Source organism: Chanos chanos, chromosome 2, assembly GCF_902362185.1.
Source record: "Chanos chanos chromosome 2, fChaCha1.1, whole genome shotgun sequence".
Classification (NCBI taxonomy): Eukaryota; Metazoa; Chordata; class Actinopteri; order Gonorynchiformes; family Chanidae; genus Chanos; species Chanos chanos.
Window position 1 is genome coordinate 41,681,775 of NC_044496.1, and position 27,046 is coordinate 41,708,820.

Below are 27,046 nucleotides of genomic sequence, written 5' to 3' on the forward strand. Positions count from 1 at the left end.
CAAATACACACACACACACAGATACATCAAAAAACAGTCATGTGTTCAGCAAAAAAAAGACTTACTATATTAAAAATACAGGAGTTGGATTCAAGACGCTATAAAACATGTAAAGAGCTGAAATGGAGGATGTGCAGTGACTTATGATCCATATAACACTAACACTAGAAGCGTAAGTGAAGTAATGGTATTTAACTACTCAATAAAAACACAGTGGCAATGCTGCACTAGTATTATCAGATTAGCTCAGAGCGGTTTACATTTCCAAGCCTATAATCTTGTGCTGTTGAAAGGGGACAAACATTTAGCAGATCTCAGCCGTACACACAGCAAGATATATTAATTGCTTAGACTTGGTGCTTAGCATAGCACAATCATGTACACGCATCACACACATGTGCGCACACAGACACACACAGAGAGAGAGAGAGAGAGAGAGAGAGAGAGAAACAGAGAAAGAGAAAATGCATGCAAAGAGTAAGGATTTATAGCCTAATTCTGACTCTTTAGAACTCTCCTCTTTGTGGAATCACAGACATGCATTCTGTGAAAGAACCAAATTTCTGATTCATAATTATAGTTTCTAAAGATGGACATATGTTGCTGTTGGCATGGACACACACACACACAGACACACACACGCATGCACAATGTTTGGGAATTCAGGAGGTGATGTGGAGTATTTAAACATGCACAGTACTGGTCACTGAATGACAATGTGGGGACTTTGATCAGCCGAGCTCTGAACTTCACTAGTAGGGGAAACTTCAATGGATTTTTTTCTCCATCTACTCCAATTAAAAAACTGAGAGGCACATTCATATGATAAGATCATCCTATTATGATATGATATGCACGTACTGTTCTGGAGGCAGGAAGATAAAAGGAGAGCAAGAGAGACAGAGAGAGACAGAGACAGAGAAAGAGAGAAAGAGAAAGAGAGAGTCAGAGAGACAGAGAGAAAAAGTATGTAGTATAGGTCATAGCACAGAGAAAGACAGAGAAAAAAAAAAGAGAGACAGACAGTAACCCTGCGGAGGCAGTCTAGAGAGTGCCCACTTGTCCAGCCCCCTACGTGAACAGTTAACAGTCGATCTATTTTCAATCTTTCACCTGTCGCTTGTAATAACATTAATTTCAGACTGAGATGGTGAATAATGTGGCAGGAACGTTTGAGAATTAATCTCAAGCCAATTCCGCAGTCTGCGTTGAAATGGTTAATGCAAAGACGTCTTTAAAGGAACTTCAGTAAAAATTGGCATGTGCTCCTCTAACTGACTGAAGAGGCAGTATAGAGATATGTGATTATTACATCAGCAAACACTCAGCATTGTGTTATAAGAAGTTCTGTGAGATGCTCCCTCACTAAGATTTTTGATCCAAGATCAGTTTTTGCTTTTAATGAAAACAATTTTATTAAAATATGACCAGACAGCTGAATGAAGGTATCTTCTCTCCAAACATAACTCATTATACTGAGAAATCCTCTCCAGGGCAGTGGAGGCGAATATGTCCATAGTGAGCAGTTGTGTAGTATATCTGTCAATAACAAATCTGTCAGTGGTGTAGTGGACGTGAGCAGTGATGTAGAAGAGATTGTAGTAATATCTATGGATATGCAAGTAGTAATGTTGTGGATATACAAGTAGTACTTTAATAGATGTGTAAATAGAGGAGTAACAGGTATGTGAGTTGTGGTGTAGTGGATTAGAGTTCAGTAATGTAACAGGTAAGTGAGTTGTGGTGTGGTGTGGTGGATTAGAGTGTAGTGATGTAACAGGTAAGTGAGTTGTGGTGTGGTGTGGTGGATTAGAGTGTAGTGACGTAAAAGGTATGGGAGTTGTCAGGAGTATGATAAAGATAAAAAGCCTTACCTCGTAGTAGCTGCGGACGGCATTGCAGAAAGCCTCATCAGCCACGATCTGTGTCTCTCCTCTCAAGAAAGCATTAAAACGCTCCTTCACTGCCTGCAACTGCTGCTTATTCATCTGTAAGGGAGAGAGGGGAAGAGAAAGAGAGAAAAAGAGAGAAATAAGGGAAGGGGGTCAACCACGTCTGTACACTAGCCAATTCAAGACCTTAGAAGATTGTCAGTAATCTTTCTCTGTCTTCAACTGCCACACAATAAGCGTTTGATAGGTCCCTCAATTCAGCAGTACAAAAACATTTCCCATCACTCTTCTGAGCAGCACAACTCCACAACATTTTGTTGAAAATTACAGTTACACTCACATCCTTTACTTCATGGCTACCAATTAAAGTAACCACGAGACAGAAGAATTACTACAGTTCACACATAGCATACATAGAGGCACAGATTTTTAAGAAGATGGCCAGAGTTGGGATCAACAACATCAAGATGAATTTAAATATTTATAACAGTCGTTTTACAGCGTTCAAACACAAATACAGACAGACAGACAGAGAGAGACTAACTGATACATAGATGGATAGATAAGAGCATGTTGTGTGTTCTGATCCATTTCCATAGGTAGTACTTCACTCTGCTTTTTAGAGGCAGGATACTTTTATCCTGTTTGTCTCTGCTCCATTACCGTAGAGACTTTTTTTTGTTGTTGTTGTTGTATAGGATAGTGCATCATTTTTTTTTCCATCAACATCATCTGAGTGCTGAAAAACTGCACTGTGTTTGCTGAAAGGTGTTTTTTTTTTTTCAGGAATGCATCTTCAACATACTGAAAATGTTAGATTCGACTAAATTGCACCGTACTTCCCACAATCAGTACTAATGCGGTCACTGAATCTGAACAGACCCCAGTACTTCTCACAACTATTCTACCCATCCACAATATGACCACACAGTCTATCAGGAGAGTCTCAAACACGGTTCCACTGGCACCAAGAAGCTGCAACATCTCAGTTTGCAAACACAACAGTGGTGAGTCATTTCCACTAGATCACTATTTGGCAGATTGTTGTCTGATTTTGTCCATGACATTGATGAAACGTCAGTCACAGAGGGAAAGCTGATAAGAAGGCAAGAAATTCAACAGTCTGAAGGTTTTATGGTGAAAGACTTGGACGGTATGAAGCATCCGGCTGTGCTGGCATCTATTGAGTAATGATAAAAAATGTCTTGTGCTCAGAGAAAAAAAAATGATCCAATATCAGAGAGCAGTCTGTAGGCCTATAGGCAAAATCATAAATGTTTAATCAGAATGGAGTGACAGACAAAAAGCAACATCTCACCTAAGAATTACTGTCGTGGTAATACATTTCTGATGGTTAAAATAACACAGGACAATAGGTCAGGAAAAAATGATTAGCTACTGATATCGACAATCGTTAATTGTTTATCTGACAAATCTTGCACTGTTAGTCAACATAACAATAATGATGAGCATTTATATGGTTGCCCTGCTGAGTCTCTCTCTCGCTCTCTCGCTCTCTCGCTCTCTCTCTCTCTCTCTCTCTCTCTCTCTTGTTTCTGTGTGTCTGACTCACACATTAGGCTTCAGGTCTTTAGGGGTTGATGCAATTTGACATAACTGGCGGTTAATGTGCTTTGCTGTCCAGTTCTTTGCCCAGCTACAGTGTCTGAGACCAAAAGAGGAGGATTAGCTAGTAATGTGGCTTTGACTGCCAAACTAATAAATCTAATGCGGCTCCACTGAAGACAAAGAGGCTGTCACACTAAATGCTCCGCACTACGAAAACATAAACCAGCTGCTCAAGCGCACAACTAAGAGATACATCATTCTTACCAAATGGAACCACCCAGGGTTTTTGGAACATAAAATGATGACATTTCACATTCTGTGTTAAAAACAGGCCTTTTAACACTCCTCAGGTCTGGCAGCTTCTTTGGTGAGGTAAAAAGTATGGAATGTAAAGACGAGGCGGAATTCTGAGGCAATTCAACGTTAAACACTGAAACATTACGTTACAGAAGAGTTTCCATGCCGAAGTCAAATGCATATTCGATTGGCCAAACGACAATAGACTTTCTCATCATCAAAGCTATCATAAGCATAGTATTCACAGCAGCATACAGACAAAAGATATTGAAAGCCACTTTGTTCATTGTACACCGTTTCTAATGTATATATTGGAGAGTATTCAAGTTCAAGTAAATAGCAAATAAAATTCTTTATCCTTCTAAACCATTTCTTCAGAAAGCTGTCTTGTAAGATTTTTATACGTTGTTCAGTTACAAACATTATAGTGCAATAATGCATACTCAGTGTGTTTCAGGATTAATTACAGCTGCAACTGAAACTAAACTGAACATAGCACATCATTTAGATAAGTACATTGTCATATTGACAGTTCAAGACAAGTGAAAGCACTTAACATGTGTTGTCCTCTTGGCTGACGGAGCCTTTTATAAAATCCTAAGAAAACACTCTCCAAGGACAGATGGGGAATGTGCGAACACAAGAGCAAACACTATGATCACACACACACACACACACACACACACACACACAGGAACTGTGTGACAACAGTGAAATGAGGGTGGGTGGGAGGTGTGTGTTTGTGCTTGGGGTTGTGGTGCATGAGCTCTTGTTTGTATGTATTTTCCACGTTGTGCTCATTTGTTTATATGTTTATGTGTGTGATGAAGTGTGAAAGGTTTTGTTTGTTTGTTTGTTCATCTGTGTGTCTGTGTGTGTGTGTGTGTGTGTGTGTGTGAGCGTGTGCACACTCTAAGGTTAATCTAATTTCCCAGTTTCTGTTTTTCTAAGGATTTGAAAGTTTGTGTATTTTTGTACATACCTATACTATTGTGTCAGTATATGATGTCTCTGGGAATACTGTAATGCATGTTTGTGTATGAGTGTGTGTGTGTGTGTTTGCAACAGCGATATGTTCATTACTTTAAATTACAATTCAGGGATATCTTTTTTTTTTTTTACTGGACAGTTAAGAGCTTGTTTAAAGCAGCTCAAAAAGATGGTAATTCCACCACTTAGTCATGGTAATCAGTTGTGTGAGTATGTGTATGTGTTTCTGTGAGTGAAAGAGAGAGAGAAAAATGAAAGAGAGTAATGATTGAATAAGACTGCACAGTAGCCCTTGCAGACATGTTTTAACTATTTGACTTCTACTCGGTTCACCGCTACGACCAGACCTCAGCTTTGAGACATTTCACTGGCTCTTTCAGCCTTATCAGGAAACACAGGGAGTGTGTGAGGACTAGTGAGGGGAACAAGCCTGTCCTCTAAATGTTTTCCTTAAACTCACATAAGGAAGTTACAACACAAAAGAATTTTACTTTCAGTCTAAATACAGAAAAAGAAGAGATTGGATGGAATCCTGTGCGTCAGACATCTGTGGTGTCAACACTTTGTGTTACTATCCAATTACCCCTTGCATTTACTGTTTGCTATCAGTTCCCCTAGCAGACTGCTCACTGTCTCATGCCAAATGTGTGTTAACTGAGTTTTGTCTGGGATAAAATATGGACACTCAGGTGGAATAGCCAGTGAAAACCCACAGGGCCAAGATGCAGAGACGTATATGAAAACTGCAGGGCAAAAAAAGAGACATAAATCTGGAGCAACTGAATTATACACGTTGTAAATCATTGTTACAGTAGGCTGTACCTATAACCACTAAAGAGTCGTCACATCTTCCCTAAACCTTATGGCAGTAATGAAGGATTATTAAGGGTACTGGTTTTGAGAGAGTTTGGGAACACACACACACACATGCGCAGACACATTGACACACAAACACACAGACACACGGACACACAGACACACAGACAAAGACACAGACACAGACACAGACACAGACACACACACTAGCCCACGGCAGCCATTATGGAGCCATAGTGCAGTAGAGTGCTGGAATGTGACATGAGTGCTGAAGGACAGAGGGCCTGATTCTCTGATGGAAATGAGAGAGTTTCTGTGTTTACTGTTCCCAAAGGGCTCATTTCTCCAGCACTGTGTATGGCTAAGCTCTCTGTTTGTCTCCTTCTATGTCCCTGTTTGTTTCTCTCAAGGTATCTCACTTTTCTCTGTAAAGAACAACCGCCTCTACATTTCTATTCTTTGTTCCGGCGGGTTCTGGAACTTAATACGCATCCCATTGCTGCATAATCATATTCTCTGAGAGATGATATTCATTACTGCATAGTTTACATTATGACTTTTTGCTGATCTTATGAAAACCTGTGCTACTTAAGGTGAGGCTCATCAGCAGTTAGAAAAACACTAATGAATTGAACTTTTACAATTCAGCTAAACCCTGTCAACACATTAGGAATGCTGACCACATTCTCACCTCTGCTCAGGACTAGAAATAGATTACTGTCTTAATGACTCCGGAAACCAGTGATTCCCCTCATATGCTTCTGATCAGTGATGGCATGGTTTCTATGACAACATTAATCAGTCAGCAAATAAGACAAGACTTTGCCAACCGATGCACGGACGAAGAAAGAGTGCAAGAATGTGATGCATCTGTTGTAAATTTGAGAAAAGCAAGATGTATTTATTGTGCTTTTACGCATTTTTGTCCTCAAACTCCTGGGTCCTTAAATAAACGATGGTCTGCTGTTTTCCGCCTCTTAAAATCTCGACTCACTTTTTGTCCAACTTTGTCTGATTGGCACTCGGTTCCACAGTTTCTCTCTCTCTCTCTCTCTCTCTCCCTCTCTCTCTCTCTCTTTCACCTCCGTCACTCCTCCTTTATCAGCCTCAGTCACATTTCTGAGTGATTTTTGCTCTCTCTCCCTAACAATTACCTTCACACAATTACCTCTTTCCCCACCTCTCCATTCCTAAGTGTTGGTCTCTCTCTCTCTCTCTTTCTCCTCTAAGACATTTATACTGTCGACACAATGCACAATCATTTGTACCATACTGTGGCAATAGTGTCTAGAGTGTCAAAGGGTGCTGTTCTCTCTCTCATTCTCTCAGGCACTCACACCTTGCCCAGGTGCACGCACACAGACTGAGAAAGGGGTTCTATGACTCAGAGTTATAATAGGCCATAATGGCTCTGGTGTGCAAGCAGGATTTTAGTTGGGAACAGTAGGTGACAGAGAGCCATATCGGCTCTGAAAATCATTTTACAAACTGCTCTTAAACTTAGAAACTGCTTTTTAACTGTCTTAACGTGGCTAAAATGTCACCAAATTACAGTTTGTCCTGCTATGTGAGGACCAAAGTGACATAAAAAAAAAAAAAAAGAGAATGGTGTTTGTGGTCACTGCAATGTAAATAGGATTCATCTTATAGTTTAGAGGTTGATTCATATCATGAAGCCTGTCTGGGTCTGGTGTGTGAGCTCACTGAAAATGCTGCTGAAAAGATCACATTTTAAAAGTCAGAGGAAATCAACCAAAACCGGCATGAAACTGTCTGAAACGTTACAATGCAGCAAATGAAAGAATACAGTCATATGTGAAGCAATAGGGACACATCACATGTGACAAACGGAACGAAAAGGCCCAAATGCTTCCAACAAAAACCCAGTCAATTTGTAAAGCAAGTATCCAGGCATGTGCTCTTTAACTAGAATGAGCATTCACACGCACAGAGGGAGGCTTGGAAAGGGCTAATCTCTATCATTATTGCAAACAATGTTATGTTTTCCTTTTGTTGGTATGTTACTGTATCAGTGCAGTAACATGGGACTGTGGTGTGAATTATTGTGTAGCAAGGATCATGCTGGCTTAGAAAACGACCCATATTTCCATTTTATAAACCAGGAAAGCACTGACTAGCATTGATGGCTATAATGAAAAGATGTAAATTACACGCCGTTATCACTTCTTATTCTAATAGGAGAATTAAACCGGTATTTCACCATCCCAGAACATTCTAAAAGTTTACTGATTTGAAAAATTCAGAAGCCAACAACACATGCTTTTGTGTTCATTAATTGATCATTAATGTTGGGGTGTACGTTTTCCCTACTTCAAAAATGAGCGGAGGTATTTACGACCAGAGTTCCCCAAGGGTCAGTGGCGGGGGGGCGGGCGGGGGAAGGACTCTGTGCTAACGCTACATGTAGCCATGGAACCTGGTTTCATTTGCACTGATGACTCACGCAAAGTCCTCATTATCCAGCATGGCTCCAATGCACGCTCACATTCCCAAACAGCGTGGCATTGGCATGGCAACGTGTGGCATCCTACTATGGCCTTTATTTGATTAAGTTCTATTCACAGAGCATTTTAGCCCATTTACAGGACCAGTCAGCAGACAGGAAGGGGCCAAAAGTCACACTGCCGTTAAAATGAGATTTCCACCAAATTAAACAGGAGTCAGTGGAAAAATTAAGAACGTTAATTGCAAGCGACCACTCGGAATCTTTGCTGCCCCCCCCCCCCCCACCACCAACGGCCCCACCCCAAAATTATTCTCCATTTCTTTTTCCTGATGTTTCAAATATCATTTACCTTCCCTCAAAGACTCTTAATATTTCCTTCCATTATGTATTCATCTGCCTTCATCCTCTGTCAGCTTCTGTCACATTGTCATCTTTGTCTCTTTCTCTCTCACTCTGTCTTTCTTTTTGTCTTTCTCTGTCCCCACCCTTCCATTTCTCTCAGTGATGGTGTGTTGACTGCACCACTCCCCGAGCATAACAACCCTCCACATCGTCATGGCAACATCAGTTACTGCATGGCAAGTGTCAGCTTCCGAAGGACCAGCTCAGAAACCATCGCCCCTCTACAGAGACATCGCCTTTATTCTATTAGCGTTTCCCTGTGCATGCATACAAAGTCCAAATGCATACCAGTACAAATACTCACACCCACACACACACAGACACACCCACACACAACCAGGAACTATCACCCACTGTCATGCAGCAGTCTGTGTATGCACCAACACTGTGAAAATAATAGTGTTCAGAATTTGCAAAAATTCAGTCAAAAGTGTGTCATCACAAATTAACAAAATCCCTAAACCTTACTCTCACATGTAGACTCAAAACACTTCACCCATGGAACTTGTTTCTCACTGGCCTTAACTAAACACACAATCCACCCTCTAATCAAAGAAACATACAACACCTACAAGTCAAACACCTACTGCCTTGACTAATGGGCAGTGGTGACACTCAGTCTCACACAAGGATATTCTCATATGGCCCAAATGCGTGTACACACACACACACACAAACACACACACACACAACTGTGCTGGTTAAGATCACCTCTCAAAAGACAAAAACAAAGGATCAAATGACCAAACAAAAGAATGCTTATAACATACGTACTAGCTGGCATACATAACGTTACAAGCTACAAATCTGTGTTCAGAATCATTAGTCTCCCACTGAAGATGTTGGTGGAGAGAGAGGGGAGGGATTAACACAACAGAGAGAGAACAATAGAAAGAAAGGAAGACAGTAAGAGCGGGGAGGGAAGAGAGAGAGAGAGAGAAAATAAACCTCCACAGAAAGGTAATGGAGAGGAACACTAGTCATCAGTCACAACATACAGCTTTAACAGCCCCAATGACTTCTCCCCCTCCTACCAACACAGGAACAGGGATAGAGTCATTAGTAATAATGTAGCACAAAAAGAAAACAAGATGTCTTCTCTCACTGATACGGCACACGCAAACACTCATCACGCACCAAACATCACTTCTATCTGCTATTCTTCACACAAACACAAGAGTTAAAAGATAAAAGATTCCCTCCTAAAAAGGAATAGCACACCTTAAGTTCTCTCCATTGTATCTAGAATGGCCCAGCACTGAACTCCTTCACAACTACACATCAGGATTCCCGAAATAAAGCAATGTCTTGACTTTTCCCATTTTGATACTCAGAGATAGGTTTAAAATGGCTTACTCTTGTACAGGACGTGTCACAGAGATTCCTCTAGACAGTTCGTCTGGTAAAATACCATAGTATGCAGTAATAATAGCTTTGAACACTTCTTGTCTTTGCTTTCATTGAATGGTACAAACCAACAATGACATTTTTCAATGCACAATGTTGTCAACAAGATGAAGCTAAATGTCAAATGAACACATACGCAGTCAAACAGTCTTACTAAATGTAAGCCTTGACAAATTAGTAATGATAATGCTGCCAGTCCCCTCAAAGAAAATCTGTATTCATATTTATCTTGACAGCTTGTCAATCAAAGTCTGACACTGGCATAAGACTGTTATTAAGCTGCAAGTCATGACTGCTCTTTTGTACAAACAGCATTGAAAAAGCAAGACATTAGCCTACGCATCATAACTAATCACTTATAGTTCTGTCAGGCATCATACTGACTTTATGGAACAATGCCACATTCAGAGGAAATGAGTGGTTCTTACTGCAAAAGCTCCCCGTTTTCAACGATGACACATTTTGACAAAACAATATAAACAGCTGAGTGTTTTACAAAAAACAGGTTAATCCAGATGACTATAATTAACACAAAGGTGACACTGGCTGTGGCCCTCGTACAAAGTTAGGAAGACAAAACAAAAACCTCCAGAGAAGATTAGTGTAAGTTGCTAAGAGAATATTGTATGACGAAAGAATCTAGATTTCTCACACATTCTAACGTTTCTCAAAACAATCTACAGTGGAAAACTGCTAGTTTATATTTTGGTGATGCAGGTTTATTCATTGAAACATGACTTGATTCTGTCTGTGGAGCACTCTGACATTTGTTTCAATTTTATTTCCCTCGATTGTTCCATACAACACGCTCCTTTTCGCCCCTGTAATATCACTAACACAATACACATCTATCCACATCGGTCCACATCAACACTACCAAGAGATGACCCCTGACCTCCAACAATCCTTTATGTGGTAACTAGTCTGTACAGACACATACCTAATGAAAGTGGCTTATCAGTCGTGCCTCACTTTCTTTTGCAAACGATCTCCTCAGTGTATGCAGTGGGACTGAATGAGCTGAGACTGAGAATGTACTGAAGTTCAGGGACAATAACCTCTGCTGTTCAACTACAGGGCTTTGTGATTCACTCGGCCCCCTTGTTTGATTTATGGAAGTGTGGCAATAATATACTGAGGATGTCTTTTTGATAAAGACGCTGTATTAGACTGCTAGAATTTCAACAATATCAAAATCAGAGCGGCTGAGATTCTGTTTGGAGTACAATACATAGCGGATAGACTCCGTAGGCATAATTATCGCCAGAGAACAGGGATATTTAGCTACGGATCTTTGTTAATTCACAGACAGAAACTCTCCAGTGAGAGCTGATTGTTCCTGTCCTACTCTCCACTGAGAGGCTTTAGCAGTAACTCAGTGTCATACGACCAGCTGAACTTGAGTGAAACTGATCGCAGTGCATAGTGGAAGATGGGTCTAGCGGCGGACCGGATTGCATGTATGTATCACAAATACGAAAACAGAAAAGCTTGTTTTGCATGTGCCCCCACCAAAGGCAAACACACAATCAATTCCCTGCATCACAAGCCATTCACTGTTTGGAACCAAATCCAGAGCTGACTGATGTCATAAGACTGAATTACCACATAAAATAAATCATGAGGCGTTAGACACTATGTGAACTCTACTCTTTCATCTCCAGAATGAGTTAGTGCATGTCCATGTCATTCTGAGAGTAAAACATGAGGAGGATGAGCCTTAACAGAACGTAGATGACTACTGTGTTATATTAAAAGGAGTCTGCGCCTTATCTCCGTCTTGGCCCGATCTCTAAACAGAGCGGAGTGACAAAAGCCCTTAACAAAATCCACAGGAGCACAATCAGCATGGTGGAGTACAGGCTTTAACAGGCCTGCAGGACTCATCCAGCCTCTCTCTATCACAGTTAAAGTGTTTTAAAGTTTAATGAGAGATAAAGAGAGTGAAAGAGAGAGAGAGAGAGAGAGAGAGAGAGAGAGAGAGAGCGGGAGGGAGAGAGGGGAGAGGATGTGAGAGGGGGAGGGAGAGGGAAATAAGCATTAGTTCTTCCAGAAGTTCCAGTGTAAAAATAGCATGGCATGTCTGGTAGACTATGGTGGGTGGCAAAATAAATAAATAAATAAATAAAATAAAAACAATTCAGCTCTCCTCAATGGCCTTGTAGCTGAAAGAAACTGTCTCTGTAGATAAATATAACTCCTTCCCAATATAACTCCCTCGTAAAGACAGTGTGTGGGTACTGAGACATGTCTCAGTCTTTGGCTGCAGGACCTACAGATTGTGATTAAGTTAAGACTTCAATGTTCCATGTGTATTTTGACTCTCTGAGGTCATGACCCTTAGAATTACAAAAGAAATATAGATTCTCTATGGGATGCCCAGGGATGAATGGTTTCAGCACGAGTTTGGAGACCATGGACAAAGGGGCATGCCATATCTTAACAAGGTCCCATCTGAATGTTTACAAATACTTTTGAGACAGTCCTGGCGTCCAGTGGAAGGACATATCACCTACAACCACTTTGTTAGAGTTGTGAAAACACTGCTAGAAATCTAGCTTCCAGGACATGTTACTTAGCAACAGCTGGAACTAATGACCAGCTGTTCGTCCAAGCAATGACAAGAGACTGAGCACAGCAACCCACAAACTGCATTTAATGAGAGGTTTGGTTATAGTATCAGAAAAATCTGTAACCTGTGGCAGAAGCAAATGATCCATACATGAACAGCATTTTGGTGGAAAATGAACATATATTTTGCAAAGCACAAAAAACCTGGCTAGATAATGAATGTTGGAAACCATTTTATAAAGAGCACTGGGAGACCAACAACACCTTAGAGCATTAAATGTTCTTTAATAACTGATGACATAGCATGATACAGGTGCATGTATACACAGTGACTGGTTCATTATTACATGTAATCTGAGCATACTACAGGCAGTGATATAATAATTACACAAATATGATATTGGTAGGGCAGACTATTCACACATCAGAGCTACATATGGGTAACTGAAAAGTTGTTTATTTGAATCCTAACTTGACCCCTGGCTGGCTGTGACTGCATTTTCACAGTCTTATAGAAGAGCACTGCTGTTATGCCTCCAGGCGTAAGGTTCTTTAACCTAATAAGTCACACAGAGAGCACTGGAACATGGTGGTGATATAACATTTGACATATAGCTACGCTTGGCCGCACATCATCACCTGGAGTTGTGTCACTGAAATCAAAGGTAGAGTTCAGTCTGGATGTTCACTAAAGTAAATACAGACGAATTTGGTCATTAACTGTTCAGAAAACTCACTGATTTCTGCGTGTGACGATTTGCAGGTGTAACAGCCAGGCTTATACCACTCATCAGTAATATGTTACTAATAAGTGCCACTGGGCTAAAAGTGTGCTGCTATCAATGTCATGACTAACAGTGTTCTTTCAGACCTCAGGGGGAAAAGTTCTCTGTCTCCCAACAACATCCACACACACACACACACACACACACACACACGCACGCCCACACGTACGCACATGCACACACACACACACTTCAGGGCCTTTTTTTAGTACAAAGTTGCCTGTTGTTTGAAGCACTACTCACCTTATCGACTAGATGTATGGCTATTAAAAAAGAACTTTTAACGGGGTGAGATCTGAATGATTGTGGAATGAACTCTTATCTAAAACATGTTTAAGCAACATCATAAAAGCACACACACTACCATTCACATCTTATTCTAACACATTCCCATTTGAGCTCCAATCTGATTCTCTGCAGCATGTAGAGTTGTACGACTGGTCAAATAGAAGTGTTAGGTTAAATCTTAAACGTTGGATATGTTAATGAATGATGCTCCTGAGGTCAAGCCCTGAAGATAACTTATACATTACCTGGATTCTTAAGGCTACGTACAGCGTATGGAAAAATAATAAGTTCTCTCTTCTCCCATTCTTCAAACTGTGCCATCTTCTTTAGCCTCAACTCTGACCCTTGACACTCGTCACAATGTGAAATGCAGGCAGTGGTAGAAATGATGGGGGGATGGTGAGAGGGAAGCGCAGAGGGAGGGCTTCTGTCCCTCAGGTCTGTCACGACTCCTGTCGCCCCTGAGCTAACGTCTGCTCTCTGCTGATAAACAGCACTGGAAGTGGGTGTGTGAGACCACTTTTGTATATGTGCATGTGCGTGTGTGTGTGTGTGTGTGTGTGTGTGTACGCGCACTTGTGTGGGTGTTTGTTTTTCAGACTCTCGCCTTCCTCTGGGTAAGTGTTTATTCTGACAGAGAAAAGTCTATGTTCTAAAGTTTGCTTTTGTCAGTGGAAGTAATGATTTCATCAAATAGACAGCCAGGCAAGTGTATGGGATATAGGACTGAAAAATAGTCCAAGAGAGACACAGTAGCTGAAGCCACCTTGACTAGCACCAGTTTAAATTGACTTCCATGATGTCTTAAGAACAACCAATCAGAATTAGACATAGATGTCCAAACGCAGAAATCAATTCATCTGGGGGTCGTTATAAGAGAGTACTGCCGTTAAACTCCTGCTGGACTTTCAGACTTGCTTATCTGATGAGCTCAGAAAGTTCAAGCCCAGTTTTTTTTTTTCTTCTCTGTTTGACATTTTGGCACACAGTCAGGTGTGATGAAACTCAATACCTCATTTATTTTCTGAGATTCACCCCACCTGGAGCCTTCTTTGTCATTCCAGATTGCAAGGCTGCAGTGCGGTAGTTAGAGAGAGAGAGAGAGAGACAGAAAGAGAGAGAGATTCACTGAGGCGTACTCTGTCTGTGTACAGGTGTCCTTTACAGGCGACTGCTCACTTCCACCTTTTACCATTCAGAGGTTCCACTGCTCTTTCAGCCCACTCTCTTTTTCTCAAATGTTTCCATTTATGACTCCTCAGTCACCCTGAACAGACCTGATAATCACTGTGATACAGCAGAGGAGGTTTTCCGCTCATACACGGGAACATTGGAGGACCACTCACTCTGAATCTGCAATGAGCAAGGCGTGAACTCGAGATTCAACAGGATGGGGGTCAACTTTTGTCTGTGGACAAGGGGAACCCTCCCCGACTCCAACCGCATCGCTCGCCAATAGTGTCCTAATAAGGTCCGTAACCTTGAGTACCGCGATTATGCTTTTGATCCCGACACTTGACAACTGACCTTGTTCTTCCCGCTCTTTTCTCAAGTGTCCACAATTTTCTGCATCTCTTCGTCATCATGTTAGAACAGAGAGATCGGCCCATCAGTCAGCTCTGCTCTTCCATGTGTCCTTTTGATCTTGACGCCGCTCTTCTTGGCCTAGCAAACTCTCCAAAGCTTTTAATTCACTGCTCTTTGAGTAATTACTGCCCACATCCAGAGGGTCCAGTGTTACATACAGCCCATAGAACCAAGAGAGAATGAACCAAGAGTGTGAACTTCTGACAATTTATTTAAAAAAAAAAACAAAAAAAACTTCCTTTTCCAAACTCCAGAAACACATGGAAAATTCTATTACAGTCTGATCCAACACATTCACCATATGATGTAGAATGGGAAGCGCAGTATGATGAGAAACTTTGAATTTTTCTTTGTCATGACCAAGGAGAACTGCTTCCACACACCAATGCATGAAAGGTGAAGGTGAGTGTAGATCATTTCTCATTTTAATTTTTTTTTTTGTTTGTTTAAGGTTATATGTTACACATTGGTATTGCTATTTCATTAATCTAAACTTCTAGAAATGTTCCTGTGTTGTCTCATTTCTCAGGCTATGGTTTCTGGCATCTTGACAGGATTGAAGGCAATCAACATAGTCCTGTGAGAAGCTACGCTAGATGAAAACAAAATGTGAAAACATCAGAAATTCCAACATGTATACGCAAAGACACACACATACACACAAAATGTATGTGTGCGCGTGCACACACACACACACACACGCACGCGCCTGCGTGCGCGCACACACACACACACACACACACACAGAAAATCTAATCAGAGAAGACCGCAAGCTGAAGGACAAGGCATGAAAGACAAACTGATCACTCATACAAAGTGTCATTTTCAATTTCACACAAAGAGATCTGCCAAACCAGGCACTGTGTTTGCTCAATCAATAGCGGAGAGCCAAAATCTCTCTGTCTCTTTTTCTCTCTCACACATACAGAAACAAACACACACAAACCATTTTACTCGAAGAAGCATTCTAATAACTTTTGACACACAAAGCCTGGTGTGCATTTGCTGGGTAGGATCTTTCAGTTTTGTTACATGACCTGAGATAAACCTAATTACTACACTTCTTTTCCCTATTTATTTATTCTAAAACTCACAGGGAAAAGCAAATAAAATAAATTCATAAAGCTCTCAGAGGAGGCCAGCGCAGAACAAGAAAAAAAAAAAAGCTTTATGTTCAGTGAGGTGCAGAAATGACTGAAAGGTATTAACTTACATAATAGGATTATGAAAGTGGCTAACCACATCTATAAAGGAAAACAAAGGAGTTAAGCAGGAGAATAAGGTTAAATGTGGTCAGAGAGCTTCAGCTGGACAAATGAAATCTTCGGCCTTCTTAAAACCAGTGGAAGGACAGCAATGGGCCATTTCTAAAACTACTTCTGTTGTCACTTGTTTGTTTAGCTGAGAATTAGACTTTTTTTTAATGCTAAACCAAGGTGTTAAGTTAAAACTAACAGGTGAAGGGTAAATGAATTTTTGTTGTTGTATTTTTGTTGTTGTTGTTGTTGTTGTTGTTTTAAATAGGGGGTTTTGTGACTATCAATCTTCCAGCAAAATGTCATCACCAAAATATCATGAGTCACAACTGCATTGCAATCCCTCATTAAGTCAACCATGTTCTTCTAATTATACCAAATTAACTCAGCGGCAAGAAGGTGAACGGTTCCAATATGCTATTTGTACATGAAATCACATCACACACTCCCCCCCCCCCCCCCCCCCCCATAAGCTGTTTCTAAAACCTTTTCATTTGCAGGCTTTTAATTGGTAAAAAGCGACTGCATCAACAGTAATGCTCCTTCCCTCGGTGTCTGTAACCCAAGTGTTGGGTGTAGACCTGTCATTGTGAGAACGTCCCGTGGGGCGTCGTTACAAATCCCCCAGAGTGACTGTGCCGCTCATTAGGCCGAGAACAGGAGAACTGGGGGAGGGAAGCTAACGTGTATCAGTTCACCAGCATCACAAACACACGCAAACAAACAAACAGATTGCTCAGTAAACAACACATGGCCATAAAGATCCCGACCCCCCCCCCCCTCCAAAAAACAATGCAAAACAAACAAACAAACAAACAAACACAATACAACGAGACAGTGCGAGCATTCTGAAAATGTGAGACAAGTTCTGAATCAATATAATGTCACCGATCCTGGGGTCAAATGTCTCTGCGTGGCCTCTTCCGGATCATCAGTGTAATGATGGAAAAACCAATTTATTTTAGGTTCGTCAGTTTTACACGTTATGTTCATTAGACAATACTTAAGAGCTGCATTTAATCATAAAACAGCGATAATTCGTTTATTTAAATCTCTTCCCTAGAAAAACGTTTCTAAAGTTTCTTCTTCAAATTCTCTAAAACCGGTGGCCTGTGTTTAGATGTTTAAAGTTTTTACCGAAAACAAACAACACTCTCTTGAGCAGCAGTATCAGTCAAGCTCTAAAGAGCTGCTGTCCTCCTCCAGGTGAAACAGCTGTCAGGAGATTGGGATAAGCAAGATAGATTGCTTACTTCAGGAAGTGACTGAAAGCTTTTCTCAGCAGTGAAAACACTGAGCACCGACAAGCCACTAACAAGTCATCAGCAGCAGCAGCAAAAAAAAAAAAAAAGCCTGAACAGATGCTTGTACTATGAATGAGACCCAGGATATTTTTCACAAACTATAAACATCACGACAGCATTTTATTGTAAATGTTTTCCTAAAAACGTTGCCTCAAAACAGCTGTGGGTGAAAGGAGGGGGGGGGGGGGGCGATCCTATTCGCAGGATCTGTGGTGTGCAGCGAGAAAAGGGTAGAGGAAAAACTGGCTTATATAATTTGGGTGAAGAGATCTGCATCTCTTGGAGAGTGAAAGTGACAAGTGAGGGTGATATGACAAAGAGGATGAATCTCTCCCTCCAGCAAAAGAGTAGCCTGTGTCATTCTCCCCCCCGCTCGTGTGGAAACGCCGCCCGCCGTCTTCAAAAAACGAGAAGTCTGCTTATATAAATTTAAACCAGAAAGACCATTAGCAAAAAAGAACACATAACTACCAGTTGCCAAGGATTAGACATATGCAGAGGGATGCGTGGGACACCCTTCAGTGTCACTTCCAAGCTGCTGTTTCCTGTCTCTCCCAGACTCAGGAGTGGGAAAAACCCACCATGACAGTAGGCAAATAAAGACTTGCGTTTAGGGGGTTTTCTTCAGTGGAAACAACAACAACAACAAGGGACAGGAGATGAAAAAGGAAAAAAAAAAAGAGTGGATTTGAAACACAGAAAAGGAGACAGATACGTAGATAGCGACAAAAATAGAGTTGGAGCGAAATAGATAGAGAAAGGAGTGGGAGTAAGAGAGAGAGAGAGAGAGGGAGGGAGGAGGGGGGGGACAATTAGCTTATGACATCTCTACATTTCTTTATCCTATAAGCCCTGATTTTAACATATATGTTTACATTTAATGACAGAGACACACACACACACACATCTGTTCCCGTTTACACACATTGTATTCATGAAGCAGTTACGGCTTGGCTCCATGGTCTTGATGAGAAAAATACCAGTGAATTCAATCTTTTACTGAACAGAACTGTAAAGCCAATTTCCCATCCCAGGTCTACCTTATCACACCAGATGGTCACGGTATTTTTCATTAGTAAAGTTAAAAAGACATGGCTTTAAAAAAACAAAAAAACTCTCGCTCTCTCACACACAAACACACACACACACACACACAGAAAGACAAACACATGTGAATGATGTGGATGATAGCCTGGCATGATTTTCTGGACTATGACAGATATGCCAATTAACATAATAACACAGTTATAATTGAAACACTTAACCTTTGAACAATTTAATGCCATTGTATGCATAACAAGAGTGTTTTGTCATTTAGCTGATCTGTCATAGGCCATTATGCCAGGCTGACTGTCATTTTCCTGATAGCATTGTGTAGGCTACGACATGCTATTACACTGCCATTACAGGGACAACGCAGCCAGTGACAGCAGCTCTCCGTTATTATTCAAAACACTGCAATGGTTCCACGGGCGTTCTCGCTTTCCAAAAGCTGGACTCAAAAGCAGAATCCAAAAAGAAATGCAGCAGCGAAAAGCCAATCCGAAGGGGGCCAAAGCCCTGCTCATCAAAACCTCCACAAAGAGGAAGCAAGTCAAGCTCTCACTGTGCCAGCAGATGATCTCACACTGAGACCCTCCACTCCAACAGAGAGACAGAGTGAGAGAGAGAGAGAGAGAGTGAGAGAGAGAGAGAGAGAGAGAGAGAGAGAGAAATATATTATTCGCACAAACACTCATCCTTACATATTCTAAGGATGCCACTCATCCTTACATACTCTAACTATGCCACTTGTAAAGAAATGGACCTCGGCTCACTTTATAGCATTGGACTGTTTATAGCTTGACTAATATGTGTCACTAATGTAAACAGAATGCATTCTCACTCCATTTTCTCATACAAAACGTTGCTCATCTCTGAACGCACTTCTCACCGCTCTCTAAATCAACAGATTCTTCAAATACACAAAAAACAGTAAAATGAGGAGATGAGTAAGACCTGCAGCTAAGTCAGTTTATGTTAAAGTATAGGGGTATCACACAGGCCTTGTGATGTGATTTGTGTATCAGAGGGTTGTAGGTAATCATTGAAATAAAACATTGCTTTTACATTCTATGACAGCAAAAGATAAAATCGCATAAATAAAATGTGGATTGACAGCTCAGTCTGGCTAAGTAAAGCTTTATTAAAACTCTGCCTGTTTCTGTCTGTTAGATGTCTTGAGAGATGACAGGGAATGGCCAATCTCCCATAATGCAATATTTCTTTTCTCACTGTCATGGTGTACTTAAATCTGTTCATCTGCACTGCACTGCACAATTGCATCCAACAAGGAACAAGAACCCATTCTGGAGATCTGATTCAATGATAGGTCACACAAAATTGGAGGCAGGGAGGAAATAAAAACATGACAGCCTTTACAGGTGATTTAGGCTGGCAATGCTGAAGTTCACAACGCAGACCAGTCTACCTGACCGAGCAATATCTGACTCTGGACACTGAAAGTAAGGCCCTATTTAACAACTAAATACTGTTTTAAGAACATAAGAGAGTCAGAACGAAAACATGTTCGTTTTCAAGACTAATTTCACTTTAGGACTTGAAAGGAGATCGTGACATCTTTCAGACAGAAAGATTCCCAACAGTCATTCATTTACATGGACACAGAATGACTACTGTGCTCTCTGTATGTGGTGTGGATTCTGCTTTAAAGTCAGATAACAATTTGAGTAAGACAGGAGAAAACAACTTTGACACAGAAACAAAGACACAAGGAAGTCTCAACAGGTATGTCTGATGTCTTTAATATCTGAAGTCAACACACCTGAGATGATAGCCCTCAGAATCCTTATAGCTAAAGTTCAGTTTCAGGTTTTGAGACTGTTGTTAATTCTGGAAAGAACGGTGACTGTAGGGAAAAGGAGCACAGATCAATTTGCAAAGTGTTTTAAACCTCAGTAAGTCATACTGAGTATGAGCAGTCAAAAGATTAGGCAAGAGTACAACATGGCAAAATGACCAAAAGAATGCCATGACTTTCAAGCACACTTTGGTTAACAGACATGGAAAACACTGAGATTCAAAATGTATAGTTAAATCATCCATAGCACCTTTCAAACAATGCTCTAAAACACATGCATGCACGCAAGCACACACGTGCTCGCGCGCACACACACACACATACACTTCTTTGTGCAGTTCAGCAGGCCCTAGAATGAACTGACAAAGACTTCAGTTAGCTGGACTGGCACTCTGTGGGTAAAATATGAGAAACCCAGGAGCATGGGATTATGGGGCCAAATGTTAGGCCAACACAGACAAGTGGGAGTAGCTACAATAATCCCACTGATTCACACCCACTCTAAACCGTGTGGAGCACTACAGGTGCAAATCACCAATGGGAAAGAAAAAAAGAAAAGAGAAAGGAGACAAACACACAGAAGTACTAGACCCCCCCACACACAAACACACACACACACACAAATTTATTTAGAACAAACACATAAACAGGAATGAAGAATTGGATGTGTGACATTAAACAACACTACACCTCATATTTGTGCCTTGGAGGATTAAGACTGAATGTATTTATTTATGGGAATGAGGGCAAAGCTCTATTCATTAATGTGTAAATAAGACTGATCCAGAGTTTATGGCAAGAGTTTATTTATGGAAATGCTCTAGTCACAGAGCCAGCCATCAGGCTTAGATTTCCACTTATTCAGACAATAGAGGTTGAAAAGTTTGGATAAGTTACACAAGTGTGGGCACACATATATACACATGCATGTTTACACATATGCATATGCACACACGATACATTTTTCTCTCTCTTGCTACAACTGCTGCTGGGAATATATTTGCCATTTACAAGCGCGCGCGCACACACACACAGACATAGGTAATATTTTTCAGATCCTTTAGCAACACCTGGGACCTTTCATAGTGATAAATGAGAAATCATAAATGAGAAAAAAATCACTAACTTCTGGTACAACAATTCACCGAATCTTAGCCTATTTACACATTCATAGCGTTCAAAGAGGTTACATTACAGAGACACTAAAAGAATATAAAATTGACTGTCACTTCAATGCCATAAAGCAAAAACAATTAAAAAATCGTAATGGGATCTCCCCAGTCATCGCTTTGTTTGGAACCTGGGGGTGTTCGTTCAGTAAAAATAGGATATTTTACGCATTTTCCAGAGAGTCAGACCAATTTCAGAGAAAGGGAACACAAACTCTAAACCAAGGAAGATACAGTTCTCAAATCTAAACTATAGTCTCCCAGTCACAGATGCGTTCCCGAAATTCTACTTAATATGACATGGACTGGAGTAGTAAAGGTTTTCTAATAAGTATGCAGTGGTCGGCAAGAAGAGTTTATACATGGAAATCCTAGCTACGGTAACTGCGTAGCACAGTCATATTAATTTAAGAAGTTGGTATATTTTAGAGGACAGAGACAGGGGAGAAGTAATCAGGCTGAAGTTTTCTCTGCCTGCATTCTGGCACCTTATCATCACAGTGCGTACCTCTACAGCAGCAGGAACGGAACGGTAACAGGTGTTCGTTGTTTCGAAAGAGGCTAAATTACTCTCTCTTATTTACTCACCTTTTGTTGTCTCCGAGCCATATCCGTGGGCTGTTTCGCATTGAAAGGATACGCTATACACCTCAGTACAAACACGTAAATCTGTAGTTTAATTTTTCTCTCAGCCTCCTCTTTCTTAAGTCTTTCTTGATCATCTTTATCTTCACCCGGGACAGCTGGGCTCGGGTCACTGGTTTGGGTACGAGGGGCACCTGCTGGTTTCTCAGACTTTGGGACCTTTTGGGGGATTTTCCCTGGTTTGATTGGAGGCTCGTCATCTGGTGGCAGTTCACCTCCGGATTCTTCACTAGAGGACGGATCCAGCATAGTCGACACTCGGATATACAACTGCCTACCACGGAAAGAAAAATACGAAGAGAGATGCTGCTGCTGAAGTGTTCCTTCTTGTACAGACTGCGAACTTCCAGTTTCTTCTAAGGGAATGTGTCCGTCTCAGCAGTTTGGAGGGCGGAGTTAAAGGGAACCTAATCGGTGCCACAGGTTTTTTCTCCGCATGAATTGAAAGCTGAGGCGGAGGTGGCTATGCAGGAAGGTAGTCGCGCACAGTGCACAGCTATGCGGGAGCGTGGAGACAGGTATGCAACCTGTAGCACTGGTAGCATGCAACACGTGGGAGGTATTAAGGAAACAGAGTGGCAAATACACACACACACACGTCAATCTTGTCACTCCTGTAGTGAAAACGAGTATGATCACAGTCATCAAGGTTTTAAATTACAAAGAGATTCCGTCATGTTCCCAGTGATGATATGTCTTTAAATTCGAGACGACTCTTTAAACACTACAAGCTCACCACTCTCTTAAGCGACGTTGTTGAAGAGGGATCATGAGGTCAGGTCGTAGCCATTTAGAAATTAGTGATTAGAACTAGAACTATTGTGCAATACATATATTAACTTGCGCATCCACGTTGTGTACTAACTTTAAAATGTAGAGCTTAAGATTCGTTCATAATCTAAGAATGCGAAAATTCCATATTTTAGGCCTTCTCAAGTGGAGGGAAAGCACTCAGAGAGAATTTTCACTAAGGGGAGTGTACCAGAGTTTAACACCGCTGTGTTAAATTAAGCCATTTAATATTTCGAAAGAAGTGGGATTGCACTCCGAGGTGAGAGAATAAGATTGAATTGGTCATTAACAAAACACAGAAGCTTTTCATTTTAAAATGCAGATCCTTTTAATCACTTACTGTTTATCCGTTTATATGCGCTGTATGTCATAACTGAAATCATCAGACAGCATAAAGATATCTACAGACTCTTTGTTGTAATCATAGCTACATGAAAGCTGATGTCAAAAACTCCCTATTAATCTATTGGTCTGATTAAGATCGTTAATCCCTGTATTCAGATCCTTTGTGGTGGATAGTTATCGGAGAAAAGTGTTCTTGTTAATGAGATGAGCTCCAACAAAATGGCAGCTGTTGTTTCCACGGTTACTCCAGAACGGTAGCCTCAGATGGCAGCAGCTGTATTGGCTGGGTGTTCATTTCAGTGGGTGGCTCTCTGAACAAGTCTTCAAATAGAGTTAGTCTCAATGCTACCCAGAACCCTTTCAGGCGCCACAAAATTTTCAGGTGGTGTTGTGCTCAAGTGTTTCGAGAAAAAAAAAAAAACTGTCAAAACATTAATCCTCAACAAACATGTTTGAGGAGATCCAAAGTACAGTGTTTGTATAACATGTGTATAAAATTTTAATTTATTACCTGCACATTTACCTCAAAATTTGGGACTGGGATAGGTGACATTAAGGATATTACATACTGCCAATTGGCAATGTATTTTGAAGCAATATACATTTAATGATTATGTAATACTAGATCTTATGGGCTTGACCAGTGACATTGCCTGAGATCAGGATCAATAAGGTGCCATACCAGTTGGGCCAGTGCTACTGTGCTGTCACTTCCATGGAAACCAGACTGATTTTCAGCAGATGGCACTGTGGTTATTTGGACATAATGACTGATTTTCATCTTTTTTTTTTAGCATCTTATATAATAAAACTAAATAAAAAATAATGCCCTTTGAGACTGCAATTAGTGATACTGGTATCCAAATAAACTTGAATTTGAAAAACTGGATTTTTACACACTTTGATATGTGTCTCCTTGTATGCACCAAGTACACTTGTCAAGATATTAAAAGCAGAATTCAGCTGAATTGATAAATTCCTCACACGTCTGAAAATCAAGTCAAATCTTAGTTTATCTTAAAAGAAAACTAGAGAGCCCAGAGGATCTCTCTTGCCATTCTATCTCACAGTTCACTGTTGCTGAATGGTCACAGAAAGAACTGATACCTTGAATGCTGTTCTCTACACCTTTTGGAGAGAGTGCTGTGTGTGATTGGTGCTTATTTGACACCAGAGTAGGCGTTCAGTTGGTGACACTGAAATTATATGTTGAAAACCCAGTCTTTAATAATGTGTGGCAATGTTTATTATTACTATCAGGAAAACAAGCATTAATTTAGCTTAGCTATGGTGAAAGGTGTTTGCCATGTGTTAAGCAGGAAAAAAAGTTTGCTGAAGATTTGCACCTGAGGTATACATCAGAGACTTTTTGAGGGATATATCAGTCAGCCCTCTGATGCTCTGGAGGATGTTCAGATCATTTTAAACATGTAGCGAATGCTGCTATAATGCTGCATTCATAAAAACATGGTTATTCATTCTAAATACATTATCATCTCAGGCAACCTGAAAGTTCGGACACCTCACTTTGTGACCACTAGAGGGGGCAGTGCAAGTACAGAAAATGCAGTAAGTATGTATATATATACGTCAAAATAATAAAATGGTTATTGATTTTCATTCATCTCAGACTTTATATCTATCATGTTTCAAGTGTATCAAGATAAGAGTGAGACAAGGAAGCCTGAATTTAATGTGGTTATCTTTATGATACAGTATGAATACTGCGGTGTGACTAATAGATTTGAACAACTAAAGATAAAGCACCAAAGGCTCTAAACAGGTTTTGTGTTAGCTGTTAAGAAGAGTGTTCTAGTGCTGGTCGTCAGGGTTTGTAATAATCAGGGGGCAGGCACAAAATGTGATTTGGAATCCTGTTGTGTTTTCCTGGGGTTGCAGTATAGCTTTTCATCACTAGTCCTGTGTCTTACAGACAAACTCTAGGGCTCACCTACAAAGATTAACATCTCACTGAATTAAAGTAATGTGGAAAAAATGGAGATTAATTATTTTTGAAATTAAAAAAAAAATGCTTCACAAAATTAGTTCTGTTACAAAAAAGTTATTTGGCTAATGCATCGACTTAAAATAATTAAAAATAAACCAAACAAACAAAACAAATAAACAATCTGGGATAGACTACAACATTTGGGAATTTCATCTTTCACCTGTTGGTAAAGTTTTTGAACTTATATTTTTAAGGTTAATAAACAAGATAGTTATCCCCTCAACTGAAAACAAATAGCCAAAAGTGCCCTTTTACCCAAAAGTTAATTGTTGTTTCTTCTAACAACATACAGTAGATAGCTGATTACAAAATCAATACAATAAGTCCATAGCACATGTGTCCCATAAGGGAGCAGCTTGACTGAGGAAACTGTGGTGACAGCACTGGTGAAGGGAAATGGGCAGCTATGTTACACATCCATATAACAGTCTGAAAACACTTTGCTAATCTTTCAAGGTATGATACTACATATTTGAAATCTAATTAAGGTACTTTCAGACTTGACTTTCTTTTTCTTTTACAAGCTTTTCTTCTGTTCCATGTGTTCTGTTCTATATTTTTATAGGTTTGTTTAATGCCCACAAAAAGGACTACTGTAAAGATAGAGAGACATAGATAAACCCTTAGCTTCATAATTGCAGGGCATCTTCTACATTTCTATCTCTTGACTTATTAGTGTAACACATAGTCAGGGGTCTGTATTGATTTGCAATCATGCTACAATGCTTTGGCCAGCCAAGGTCATTGCCTCTCTGTATCAGACACAACAATAAATAACAATAGCACTTAGTTCAGTTCAGAGGCAACTGAATAGGAGTGTGGAGGAGAACAAGAAATGTATCTAAACAGTATTTTAAATTAAAGGTAGTGTTAGTCAGCTGTGTCTTAAAGGAATTTCTTGCATTTTCTCTGGTTGACCTCTTCTTTTGCAAAGCTTGTATCTTGCTTTCGGAAGGATCTTTTTTGCATCAATGGTCAGATGTTCCACAGCCCCCAGCACCCTCACGCTCCTGTAATATTAGCCGCACCATGGCCTGGGGCCCATTCTGGGTAGGTGTCCAGGTCAAACAGAGCAGTACCCCATGTGGTCAAAGCTAGCAGCACAGCCAGAATACCAATGACATTTACACCCAGTCCTGCTTTTACCTGGAATAAAAAGTTGGAAAATATTTTCATTAAAATTGATCAAGTATCATTTTTCTTTTCAGAAAAAATGTTCCTTTCAGAAAAATTTTCCTTACAGAATCTTTTTTTTTCTTAATGTAAGCATCTCAGAATGGAAGTAAACAGGGAAATGCCTTGAGCAGAACTCACCATGTCCATGGTTGTGAGATGGCCATAAGTGAAAACAATGGCATTTGAAGGGTTGGAAACAGGTAAAACAAAGGCGAAAGACACACTGAGAACTGCGGGAATCAGCATGTAGAGAGGGTTGATTTTGATAGCCTCTGCCTGTCAGGACATGGAGAGACACACACTGGTTATTTCCATGCCAGGGGCTAAGTTGAGACTTTTCTCTGCATGGACCTCCTCTGCCCAAAGTGAAAGCATATCCTCCCTGGAGTGGAGCGAATACTCTATGCCGTACTTTTATTT

General features: G+C 40.5%; 1 protein-coding gene across 1 annotated transcript in view; it reads right to left on the bottom strand.

The window, feature by feature from the left end:
• Window positions 1-1,044: 1,044 nt before the first annotated feature.
• Window positions 1,045-27,046, bottom strand: part of slc13a1 (solute carrier family 13 member 1) — a 38,283-nt gene continuing 12,281 nt past the window's right edge. Inside the window, exons 14-18 of the mRNA XM_030765342.1 lie at window positions 26,765-26,902; window positions 26,457-26,596; window positions 22,249-22,579; window positions 1,875-1,988; window positions 1,045-1,071 (exon numbers count right to left, since the gene is read on the bottom strand). Of these exons, the coding sequence (XP_030621202.1) occupies window positions 1,045-1,071; window positions 1,875-1,988; window positions 22,249-22,579; window positions 26,457-26,596; window positions 26,765-26,902 (750 nt within the window). The remainder of the gene's footprint in view (window positions 1,072-1,874; window positions 1,989-22,248; window positions 22,580-26,456; window positions 26,597-26,764; window positions 26,903-27,046) is intronic.